The 12,539-nt window shown below is 40.4% G+C and overlaps 1 protein-coding gene across 1 annotated transcript in view; it reads left to right on the top strand.

Annotated features, from left to right (window-relative positions):
• PLBD1 (phospholipase B domain containing 1) overlaps positions 1-12,539 on the top strand; it is a 39,930-nt gene that overhangs the window by 1,324 nt on the left and 26,067 nt on the right. Inside the window, exon 2 of the mRNA XM_087765359.1 lies at positions 7,511-7,730. Coding sequence (XP_087621485.1) covers positions 7,511-7,730 — 220 coding nt within the window. The remainder of the gene's footprint in view (positions 1-7,510; positions 7,731-12,539) is intronic.

The raw sequence follows: 12,539 nt of genomic DNA, 5'->3' as shown, positions 1-12,539 counted from the left end.
TGGCTTCCCGATTAAAAATTGAGTTGCTGCTTGGTATGTTTGAGAAACATTGCACCTGTGGGGCACACACTGGTAGCTAACTATGTGCTTGAAAAGACATGCTGGTCAGGTATGAACATAGGATTATTGTGTTTTTTTTTTTTTTTTTTTTTTTAATTTTAAAGTATGAAACAAGTTTACAAGCAACTGAAAGGATAGGGAAAGAAGTCACTAAAGGAGGGAATTTAAGAGAGGCTGAGCAAGTGTGGAGTACATGAAAGTGAAGCTGCCTCTGGAGGATCAGGAAAAATTAGTGACAGCAGGCATCTAGAGCAGAATGCCCATTAGAGAATTCTGGATACCATTTGTACTGATGGTAATAGTAGGGTTGTTGAGGAGCAAATCTCAGCAGGAGAATATATCCCTCTGCTGCTGCTGTCAACGAATTCTGAAGATCTTAAGGGCTGGATTCAGTGCTTACCTTCTAGGAAATTCCTCGTTAATTTATTGATTGCCACAAAACAAGGAGAAATTAAGGTAACAGTTGTTTTAATGTCCAAAATGTTACAAGCATCTCATTTTGCCAACAGTCCTACCTCATCTTGGAGACCTACTTTTCAAACCTTACCTGAACTGGCAAAAACTCTTAGTACTATATTAGCAGGACTGAAGGAAGGGTCAACTGTGAATCATGAAGAGGGAGTGAAAGGAAGTTTAGGGTATAAAGTAGTTTCAGCTAATACCTGACTGATTCCTCACATCATACTTGAAGTGCTGGTAGAAAACTGCTAAGTAGCAAATAGAAATGCCTTTAGGCTATTTAATGGAGTAAACTTGGCCTTCAGCACTGTGAATTGTCTAGACTTCTTTTTTCTAATTGGTTCATTGTTCTTTAGCATTGTGAATGCCTTGAAGATTCTTCCTTGTACTGTTTGGAAACTGTTTCTAGAGAACGTTCTCTGCTAAAAATGACTTAAATTTAGGGACTATGAGATTAGTGAAGTTACTTGTGAAATTATTATTTTTGTTTCCTCTGTGGATGACCTATACTGGGGACTTATAACTGTTTTGGCAAGTTTTCTGCATCAGCTAAGCTCTACTAGTAAAGTATCCTTATGAACATGAAAACCGTACAAAACTCAGACTCCTAATTTATACTTCATTTGAATATTGGGTCTCTCTCATGTAAGCACAAATCAGGGGATTAGGCTTCAAATAATGACAGGTCTGTTAGAGGCAAATTAAAAAATTACTTAGACCTGAAATGTATGAGGAAATAGGAAGAATTAAGGGCAGTAGAATAGAAAATGCAAATAGCTTATATTCAAGCAGAACAAGAAAGCATTTACTCCTTTAATTGAAAATTACTGCGTTTCGTATTAAGTTCTTGTGTGGTTTAAGCTAATCTCTAAAGCAGTCCTGAAGTACTTAACATTTGTTTTGTAATGGATTCCAATCATAACTGTACTTTGAAGTCTTAGTTGTACTTTAGAGGTATACAACCTTTTTTAAACAGTTAAAAGGATGGTTCTAAAATTTTTAACGGGAAAATAGGACAAGCTTTATCGAATTACAAAATTGAACAGAAACATCAGATGCTCCTTATTATGGTTGACCTGAAATATTGAAATGCTATACTGTGCTAATATAATCCTTACTACTAAACATTAGCTGTAGGAGAGGGTAGGCTGGAAACAGGAGATGTGCAACTTTGTGCTAGGTTTTTTGTGTTTCTGAGTTGTGCAAAACTAGTTTTCAGTGAAACAGTAGACTGATGGCTTCCTTATTTAGTGGAGAGTGTATAGGTGGAATCTACGAAGTACATCTGAACACCTCTACAAAAAAGGGCTTCACCTTTGAAAAGCCATACATAAAAACAAGCATGTAAGATAAATAATATATATAATATAATATATATATATATATAACATTAGTAGTTAAGGAAACCAATGGTTTTCCTATTATTAGGAGATGCTCACAGTTGTTAACTCAGCTTGTTACATGCAGCCTAACCAGTGCTTCATTGCTTGTGAGTTAGCTTGTTTCTCAGACTAAGGAAAAATATGAATATTAATTCTCACCCCCAAATCTTGTAGCTCTTTCATCTGCGAGGAAAAGGAAGGTCTGTTAATTTTTCTAATTAGAAAGTCCAATAGCCTATCTAGATATACGTATATTTCAAAACCAACTTATGGCTGGGAAAGCATAAGGAAAAGCAGCTGTTGCATCTTGCCAAACAAATTTTACTGGCATTCTTAAGGCATATCAGGTGTTATTTTTGTAGGTGTAATTTACTTAATAAATATTAGTGGCAGTTATCAAATAGTGTGTTTGTTAGATGGTCTTGGGCCATCTCGCTGTACTGCTTTTTGTTTTTCTTCCTCATCTTATCTGTCAATTCTGTTCTTTCATTACAAGTTACTGCTACTCTTTCATGTCCTCTTCAGCATCTGATTGCTTCTTTTTTTTCATCTTGCCTCTGTCCTCTCACTTAGTATTTCCTTTAATTGCATTCTCTATGTTCTCATGAACATGTATGTATTTCCACTCTCCCGCTGCCACCAAATAAAAGACAAGCTCCACTTTCAACATAACCTTGGCAATGCCTGTATTGAGCCAAAAAGGCAGAGAACAGATTTGACACTTCAGCCTGAAAATCCAGGAGTCTACCACCACCTCCTAGCCACGGCTGAAATATATCTTCATTTTTCCATTATTTAGGGTAAAATTGTGGCAAAAAGCAGATACTTCTCACTTGTTGAAGAAATTGCAGCACTCTCCCAACTATAGTCCCTACTTCTGGATCTTTATTTGGCAGAAGCATTGATGTGTCTTTAAAAACAGGCAATTTGAGGGAAGGTTCGTCCTAGTCCCTACTGACTGCAGAAAGGAGAAGGAATGCTTGTTTATTTCCAAGCTTGTTTTGTCATTGCACTTCTCCACTTTTGTCTCCCACCGTACAGTGCGCTGGTCGTTGTGGTGGAACTGCGCATCGCTGATGCCATGCAGTTCTGCTGGCTGGCTGACTGCTTGGAGAGGAAGGGTGACTCCGTGACTCCGCTGACCTACCCTATCCCCAGGGATTCTGAGTCATTCATTGCAGTACATAGTGTGTGCTTTGGCTTGTTATTTAGGTTATTCTAAGCAATACTGTTACGGAATAGCCACAGATTATCACAGTCTTTTCTGTTCTTCAGAGTTCTGAGAGCAGGCAATAGGCTAAAATACTTGTCAGCTTTCTCAGCTGCACACTGGGAATTCTAACTTTGATGATGAAAGGATGATTTGTAGATTCATGGAGACATTGCATTTGATTCACATTTAAGAAGTTACCAGTGCAACTGCTGGAATAAGAGATGCTGGGGCCCCTGCCTCACCCTCCAAAAATAAATATAAAAATGCCAGCATTGTTCAAGGGGAAGGTTCATGTTGTTGCAGGACACGCATGGGTTTGTTTGGAAATGTGCAGTTGCTTCTTCTATATCTATATTCCATGTTATACTTCAGTTCTGGATGATTTTCTTGGCAAAGGTAGTGCTGCTAGTTTGGATGAACGCAGATTAAAATTGTAACAGACTGGGTGACAGCAAATGCTTCAATTACATTGTAGTATAAGCATATTTTAAGTGTACACAGATTTATAAGCTTGTAGTTTTAACTCCATCTGTAGCAAGACAGAGACATTTCTTCTAAATTATAACAATTACTGCATGATTATATGTATGTTCCTTGAAATAAACATAGGAATTTCATATGTTGGTATTTTGACACTTTAGACCAGGGCAATCAGATTTCCAGAAACTGTCATAAAAATTAATGAGGTGAAATGGGATGATGAGTGAATGAGTTGGGGGGGGAGGGGGAGGTCAGTAATAGGAAATGGTCTTTTCCAGCATCACTAAGCCACATCTATGATAGCTACCTTGATGCTGTTCTTCTAAAGGCCTCTCCAGATTTGTTGCAAATTATCCTGTAAGTTAATGTTTCCCCTTCTCTCCCATCTTCTTCTAGTCCTGGTTTTCTTCAGTTTAAATTTGTCATATAGTGAAGTTGGGGCAGGGCAAACTCCAAGGGTAATTTTAAAGTTTGTTCTGACTTTTGAAAATAGCTCTGAGTGTTCATGCTCTGGCAGAGCATAAAACAAAGAAACACAGCCTGCCGTGTTAGAATACCTGTGTCAGATCAGTCTGTCTGGCACCAGCATCAGCCTTCTTTTAAAAAAGAAAGCAATGGCTATTTTGCTTTAGGCAGAAGAAAGTTTTTTTGATATACCTGTTTAGTCTGTAAGCACTAATAAGAACACCCAGCTGCCCTGGTTCCTCTTGACTACTTGCCATCTCTCCACAGCCTGCTGAAGAGATGGGAAGAAGATCTTTTCCCATACTTTGTTCTTGCTCTTTTTACCCGTTCCTCAGCTGTCTTTGTATACTGGGCACGTGGCCTGTCTCTCCTCTGCCCTGCAGTGGGCTTCTTGGTTGGATTCAGCCTTCCCCTTCACTGCTGCACAGGTTAGTTGTGTTCTGCACCAACCCTTGCACCTTTTCTTCACAGGACCTCCCTTTCCCTGACCTCTTTGCTTATGTGAGCTTTAGCTTTGTAAGATGGTCTTTGGCTCTCTTCAGCAATGACTCTTATCAGCCTGTTCTTTTTATAGATTTTTCAGTCTGGGTGATTCCCATGTTTACCCTTAAGCTAAAGTAGCAATTACCCCATGTATTACTAGAAGATAGTTAAGGAGACAACAGAAAAGTAAGATTATAGCTGCTTGAAGACTTATCCAAAGTCTGTCATGTCTCAGTCCTTTAAATAGTCCCAGTACCTGGCAGATGAAAAACATGTTTTTAAACACTGTGTTCCAAGTCCCTGAAATGACTTCATGTCTAAATAGAGATTAATGTAAAAACATCTATTCATAAACTTGGGGGAAAAAACAACCCAGTTCCTTCCCTATTAAAATACTGTTCTTGCCAATGCTTTTCCTGTTCACATGAGAAGTGTCTCTAGTACATTGTGAAGACTGACCTAGTGCTTAGTGGTACGAAGTCTAACTGGAGGCCAGTAACTAGTGGTGTATGCCAGTAGTTGATCCTGTTCAGTATCTTCCTTAATGATCTGGGTGATGGGGCAGAGCGTACCCTCAGTAAGTTTGCTGATGATACAAAACTAGGAGGAGTGGCTTATACATCAGAGGGTCGTGCTGCCATTCAGAGAGACCTCAACAGGCTGGAGAAATGGGCTGACAGGAACCTCATGCAGTTCAAATGGAAGTGCCAAGTCCTGCACCCAGGGAGCAATAACTCCATGTACCAGTACATGCCGGGGGCTGACCATTTCAAAAGCAGCTTTGCAGAAAAGGGCATGGGGGTCCTAGTGGACGCCAAGCTGAACGTGAGCCACCACTGTGCCCTTGTGGCAAAGAAGGATAACCATGTCCTGAGCTGCATCAGGAGGAGTGTTGCCAGCAGGTCAAGGGAGGTGATCCTTCCCCTCTGCTCAGCATTGGTAAGGACATGCCTGGAGTGCTGGGTCCAGTTCTGGGCTCCCCAGTACAAGAGAGATCTGGAGCTACTGGAGAGAGTGTGGCAAAGGGCTATGAAGGTGATTAAGGAACTGCAGCATCTCTCACGTGAAGAATGGCTGAGAGAGCTGGGACTGCTCCACCTGGAGAAGAGAAGGTGCAAGGAGGATCTCATCAATGTGTAAAAATACTTGAAGGGAGGGTGTAAAGAAGATGGAGCCAGGTTCTTTTCAGTGGTGCCCAGTGACAGGACCAGAGGCAATGGGCACAAACTGAAACACTGGAGGTTCTCTTTGAACATCGGGAGATGCTTTTTTACTATGAGGGCGAGCAAGCACTGGTATAGGTTGCCTAGAGAAGTTGTAAAAATCTCTGTCCTTGGAGTTACTTAAAACCCATCTGGACATGATCCTGGGCAGCTTGTTCTAGGTGACCCTGCTTGAGCAGGGGGCTTGGACAAGATGATCTCCAGAGGTCCCCTCCAACCTCAGCCATTCTGTGATTCGCAGTCAGAAACTCTTTTAGCTATTCTTGGTGGAACACTAGGAGAGAACAGCTTTCTGGCTGTTGAATGGCACAGATTATTCAACAGTCTGGTAAAATGGATGAAAACTGGCTTAAAGCAACTGAGTAACTGTTATGTCAAAAAGTGATTAGTTGGAGAAAGAGTTTGGTTTTTGGAAAATGTTTTTGGTTTTTTATTCAAATATGTCATGGCTCTTCATAAAAACAGCTTCTTTGTTATGTTTTAGAGTACTGAATAAAGTGAGTGCACTTAATTTGAAATCAAACTAGCTGCTTAATCACAGACATTTTACTTACAGCTTTTTGAAGAGCATTAGGTATTGTGCTGGTATTATATTGCTTTTTTTATAGTGCCATTATCATAGCATGCATACTAAGTATATTGTGTGAGATCATCCAGAATTAGATCTAGCGCTCTATTTTTCAGCTGTTATGGGCATGATGCACAAAATGAATTGTTGTGAGGAGTAGTAACCAAATTGTAATTTCTTGCTGTAAACTGGCAGGACTAGTTGCGACACACTGGAGAGGAGTCAGGGGAATAAAAACATTGCTAGTTTCTCACTAGTTGTAAGTGTTTATGAGTTCATACCTTAAAACTTTCCAAATAAATCTTTTCACTTGCAATGGTGTAGTAGTGACTTGATCAGTCATGAATAGAGATCTGATGTAACCAGGTCCCATCTTAGGGAAGGTTGAATTACAGTTGTAGGTTTGTTTCTTTTATTTTGGAAAGCAGTTTACCTTGCTCTTTGTTCTTCAGCTCAGCAGGATTAAAATCCAACTAATGAAGAATGTTTCTTTAAACAGCAGTCAAAGCAGAACTCTGAGCAGTCTAGTGCCCTTCCTTCCCATTCATTTCACACTTGGGATCAATTCTGTTCTGGCTGGGTGATAGGGATTGTGTGTCTTATAAAGGATTGCATGCCTGTGGTGCTTTTGTTTTTAAGCCTGTGATCTACTGAGTTCTAGTGCTCTTGTTCGGTAATGCCACCTCCAGGATTAGTTGCCCAGAAAGACAATTTAGAAGACTTTTGTAGCCTTTTGAATCTTTAGGTAGATTAGGTACAAGTCAACAGTAGCTTATAATTCTTTGCAGTTGCTAAGGCATGCTGTCTTCTAGAGTTACTTTCAATAAGATTTGTACAGATTTTCTTCTGGGTCAGGTAAGGAAATACTTTTCTGAATTTTATGTCGAGACTCAGTTGTGTTGGAGCTCTATACTGAAAGAGTTGTATATAACTTCTGGAAGAGTAACATGAGAATATTTATCTGTAAGCTTTTGTCTTGGTAAAACTCCAATTAGTTCTTATGCCACTTTTTCAGTATGTTAACATTAGTGTGTCTCTCCATAGTAGAAATAAACCTGATGGAAAGTGATCAAACTAATTTTTAATGCCAGAATATTGTCTTGACATTTCAACATTAGATAGTAAATACCTACTCATGTTTGTTTGTTTCCCTTGCCCCCTTTCTTCTCCACCATAGAAATCCGCTATGCAACCGTGTACTGGAATAGAGCTGAAAAATCACTTCAGGTCAAGAATACACTGGACAGGAGTGGAGATGCCTATGGTTTCTACAACAACACTATACAGACAACAGGTTGGGGAGTTCTGGAGATCAGAGCAGGCTATGGCAGTCAGACCTTAAGCAATGAAGATATCATGTATGCAGCTGGCTTCTTGGAAGGCTATCTCACAGCTCCGTAAGTACCTCAGGAAGCAACTCAACTTAAGACACTTCCAGTGGATTTCTGTATACTTGTGAGTTGTTTGTTTTTTCTTTTCCCTTAATTCCCATCCATTTAAACTAACCATACATTTTGCAGTTGTGTGCTGTTCTTTTAATTACTAGCAGGTATGAAGTATAGCATCTTCATTATGGGATCAAGATGTGTCCTCTCCTTCTCATCCTGCAGGTTCTCCTAACACCTTGGTGAGATAGATGAGTACTGTATCTATATTACTGATTAGGTAATGTAATCACAGAATAGTGTATGTGTAAGGAAGTGCGTAAGCCCTATGTTGTAAATAATTACAAAAGGGGAGCAGAAAGAATAGTTATTTCCCCAGCCTATAGTTAGGTGACCGACCAACAACAGATGAGACAATTGAGAGCAGATCAGGCAGATGTTGCTAGCAAGGGCTGCAGGACTTCCCTAAGGACTTTTTTCACCAAACACTGTCAAAAGATTGCTGGGGAGCAGATACTGAAACTTCATGGCATGAGGAGTTTAGTCTCTCTTGGACAAATTAAAAAAAAATGCTGATATACTGATAGGCCTGAAGGCAGACTGATGTGTGTCTAGAAGTGTCAGTGTACTCCTGAAAGCCCTTTGAAGAGGAAAGACCAGGGACTGAATCTCTCACACAATGCAGATCTATGAAAACTGATGAAATTTTGTACTTGCTATGAATGCAGAGCGTTTTTTTTTTTTCTTAAAACAAAACAAAAAACAAACCCAAACAACCCCAAAACCAAGCCCTATTTTTTTCATTGACTAAGTTGGCCTATGACATACTAACTGGTAGGATATAGCTGGTGATATAGCTAAGAACATGACATATGGCTTGTTGAACAAGCTCCATCTCTTCCTCTATCAGCTTAGTCATAGGAAAAGAAAAATTCCCAAATTCTGATGCATGGCTGGGGAATAGTTGGGAGATGCTTGTGATGTATGCAGTGACATGAATTTGGCTTCGCCAGCTTTGCTTCCAGAACAAAAATAAATACCCATAGGCTGCATTGAACAGGCCAGCAGGGGAAGGTTGTCTGCTGAACAATTGCCAGATATGGCTGCCGGACAAGAATATATTAATTTAATTAGTAAGACATTTTAAGATCAGTTAAGATTTAAGGATTGTTCTCTGATCATATGATATGTTAATGTGACTCTCTGGTAGACTTTGCTGGAGAGGCAACTGGGTCTCTGGAGAGTATAAAGGAAATGGAAATATTTGTCAATAATAAAACACTTCTGAGGGAAAGAGTAAAGGAGTCCTAGAGTTCTTGGTGCACAACCTGTACTTCAGGCAGGAAAGGAAATGAAGTACATGAGATCTGGATGTATGTTGGATTATTTGGCATGAGAGGTTACTGTTATGTGCTATTCAGTTGGTTTATGTAAACTACATACGGATCTGGGGGATGCTTGCATGACATTTAGAATATTGTTAAAATTGGATATTGCTCAACAGATTTTTTTCACTAAGGCTGTACCTAGGTGTACTCATCTCTAAGTGGTTAAGCTCAAGCTTTGTCATAGTACATAGAGAGCCCAATCCATGCTAATCCAATTAGATGGCAACTAATGTTCTAGTAGCAACAACCCCACACCCTGTTCCCCTTCTGCTTCTACAGTAGATTTATAAGTCTTCCTGGCTGTCTTCTAAACAAACTTAAGTATATGCCTATTCCTTTAAACATGGTTTGAATGTGAAACAGTGTCTGCAAGGACTTTAAGCATAGACTAAGACATCAGATAGGTTTAGAGGAGAGAGTTTTTCCCCTTTGTTTTTTCCACGGGTGTTACGTGAAGATTCACAGAAGTGAAGGTACTCACAAGTTATTCTGCTAAAGGCTTTTGCCTTCTCTAGGTCAGGTGCTTACTGAGGTTGGTTCCTAGCCCTAGCTGTTGTTACTGTAGGGCTACCAGCTCCAGCACTGAGTGGCACTTTGTAGAGAAGTGGATATAGCAGAAACAGTAATGAACAGAGACATTAAAGTCTGTGGAAGTGAAGCTGAGGATTTGTATCAATGTAGAAAAGTAGGGTTTGAGACTTTGGCTTTTAAGCAAAGTGGGAAACTCAACTGTTTTAAAGGAGTTTAAGTGTGAGAGTGGGTTAAGATGCAAAACCAGAAGTAGCCAAAGCCTTTCTTTTCTGAGGAAACTTTTTGTGGAACTCCACTGAGAAATCCTCTGACAGTGCAAAACTTGAAAATGCTTGCCATCATTAAAATGACTATCAAATACTATACATACCATCTGAATTTGAGTTTTGGCTATGTGTTTGCCCCACTGTACACCTGTACCTGCAGTGGAAGCATATTTCTCATTGGGGGTTATGAACATTAGCTTTTTCTGTCAGGTCTTGTAAAGCTATTTTGGATTAAGAAGGCTTCTCTTTGAAGCTAAGAATACCTACTGAAAATGCTCCAGCTAAGGAGCAGAGATGAATTAGTGATGTACTCCCCTGACCCTTGAGAAGACTGAGAACCTATTATTTCAGGTTTTAGCTGTATGACCTTGGTGGTTTTTTTATTCAGCAAACTGCAGCTAGTGAATCCTCTTATACAGTGTGTTTGTAATTTCCTGAACCGTAGGAGTAGTGAGAACTCGCTAAGTTTGCAGATGTTAAGATTGCTCTTGGAGCTCCATTTCTCCTTCTTTATCTTGCCTAGAGATTCACAGAATCCTAATTAACACGCAGGCGGATTTTCTTTCTTCGGGACAGTTACACAAGTCTTCTGAAGTAAAATTAGGAAAGAGTCTTTCCCAATCTGTAGCTCTGTTCCCATCAGACCGCCTGGCCCATTCCGCCTGTCTTCAGGGAAGTTCTCTAGCACCATTGTGACTTCTTTTATGAGAAGGTGTCTCTAAACACTCTCATTCTGCTTTTGCAGATGCCAGTGCCCACAGCAGCTGCGCACAGCTCAACCTTCCTTTTTAAAAACTTGGTCGCAACAAGGAAGAGTGTAACAAGGTGTTTGGTTGTGGTGAAGGCTTTATTTTCATCAACAGCCACTTAGCTACTGGAGTGAAGATGCTTGTGTCACTTGCCTGTACAAGCACCACCTCGGGTGGCTCTGGCACAGCCCCGCAGTGTGAATACATTGGGTATGCCTGGTAATTGAAGTGCCCTCTAGCACGTTGCTACCTGTAGCCTGAGCAGCTCCAAGGTCTCCAGCTGTCTTGCATCTGTTTGTGGTAATGACTCCGTGATGCAGAAGTGACCCAAGGTGGCTCTTTGCAGAAACCCTGAAGTCCTACCAGGAAGAGCTCTGATGTGATGCATTATTGGGAAGGATATGTTGCAAGCCTGATCCCAGGTTGAAGTACAGGTTCCTGCAGAAGCTGTCTGGTGAGCAGGAACTCCAGCTTGACAGTGCCTGCAATTTGGAGATCTCCAGGAATTCTCGGCTAGCTTGGTTCTAGCAGTACACTTAGGGCATGAAGGAGGTTTTCAAGACGCAGCTAGGCCTCGCGATGTAAGCAAAAGAGTGACAAAATATCTCTCCTAAAAGTGTACGCGTTGTCCTTAGTAGGAACCTAAGCAGAATTTAAGACAACCAGATTTAAAAAACCAAATTTACTTACATGCTGGGATTGTCTCATCTCAGATTACTGGGGAAGAATTAATCTCAGGTCTAGCTATATAGGTCTGTGGTAGAAAAAGTTTACCAGTGAGGATAGAAACACAGGCCTTTTCTAGAGCATGATTCACTTTTCTAGTGTTGGCATCTGATTTGGATAGTAGCCGTCTATTTTGGAAACACATAGTTAGGGGTGGAATACATCTAATTCTAAGTCTGTAGTGTCTGGAGATGAGACATTTGTTTTTATTACCAGTCTCTCACCTCTCTAAGGTCCAGTCCTGTCATCCAGCCAAAGATACTTGCTCCAGTTTTCTTGGGCATGAATTCTCTTCCTCCATTACAAACAGAAGTGTTAATGAGGCCTCATTTTACCTGGGGAATGGCTGAGCATGTCCAAATCCATGACGTTAAGCACATACTTTTAATCAGTTCCAATTGGGGCATGCCAGGTGCCGAAGAGCAGTATTTAAATTTGAAGCAACATTAATTGTACTTTTTTTTTCTGATATAACCTCAGCTGACCTGAGTCCTGTCATCTTCCTCTCTAATTTGAAGAAGCAGGGCTCTGCTCTGGTGTTTTTAGACTTTGAATTCTTGTCCCAGCTTCGTAATTGCCTTACATTTGGCCTTAGATACAGTTGCAAAGCCTTACCTTACTGTAATGATGCAATTTACTTCAGAGGGTAATACCCTTACAAAACATGCAAGCCACACACATAGAAGCTTTGTTAAAGCACAAAAAAAACCCAAACCAGGGCAACTAGGGGAAAAATTCTCAATATCCTTGGGCATTTAAAAAAGAAAAATCAATTCCAGGAATTGTATGTCCTCTGTTGGCATATACAAGAAGGAAGGCCATTAAAGAAGCTCTTTTCAGTCCCCTGATGCTGAACTAGCCCAGTCTCTATATCAGTCATCACAGCTTAAAGATACTATAGTGTAAAATCTGCCTTGTGTTGCATAACCTTTGAGTGCAAATTGAAGAGAGTAGAGCTGAGGGTTGAACCTGGAAGCCTGATCGTCTGTTCTGGCCTAGGCAGTGATTAGAGTAGTATCCTGGCTGTTTTTATGCTCCTCATCTGGTTCTCATTCCTAAAAGACTATCTGCCAGATGGACTGTCTTGTGCTATTTGCTCCTCTTCTCTAGTGCCATGAGAGCTCTGACTTGTAGCATGGAGTGTGTTACGCTATAATTTCC

The sequence above is a fragment of the Nipponia nippon genome, unplaced genomic scaffold (genome assembly GCF_047370975.1).
Source record: "Nipponia nippon isolate SJK-2023a ecotype South Korea unplaced genomic scaffold, ASM4737097v1 scaffold_3, whole genome shotgun sequence".
Classification (NCBI taxonomy): Eukaryota; Metazoa; Chordata; class Aves; order Pelecaniformes; family Threskiornithidae; genus Nipponia; species Nipponia nippon.
This window is presented reverse-complemented; position numbering and strand designations above follow the sequence as displayed.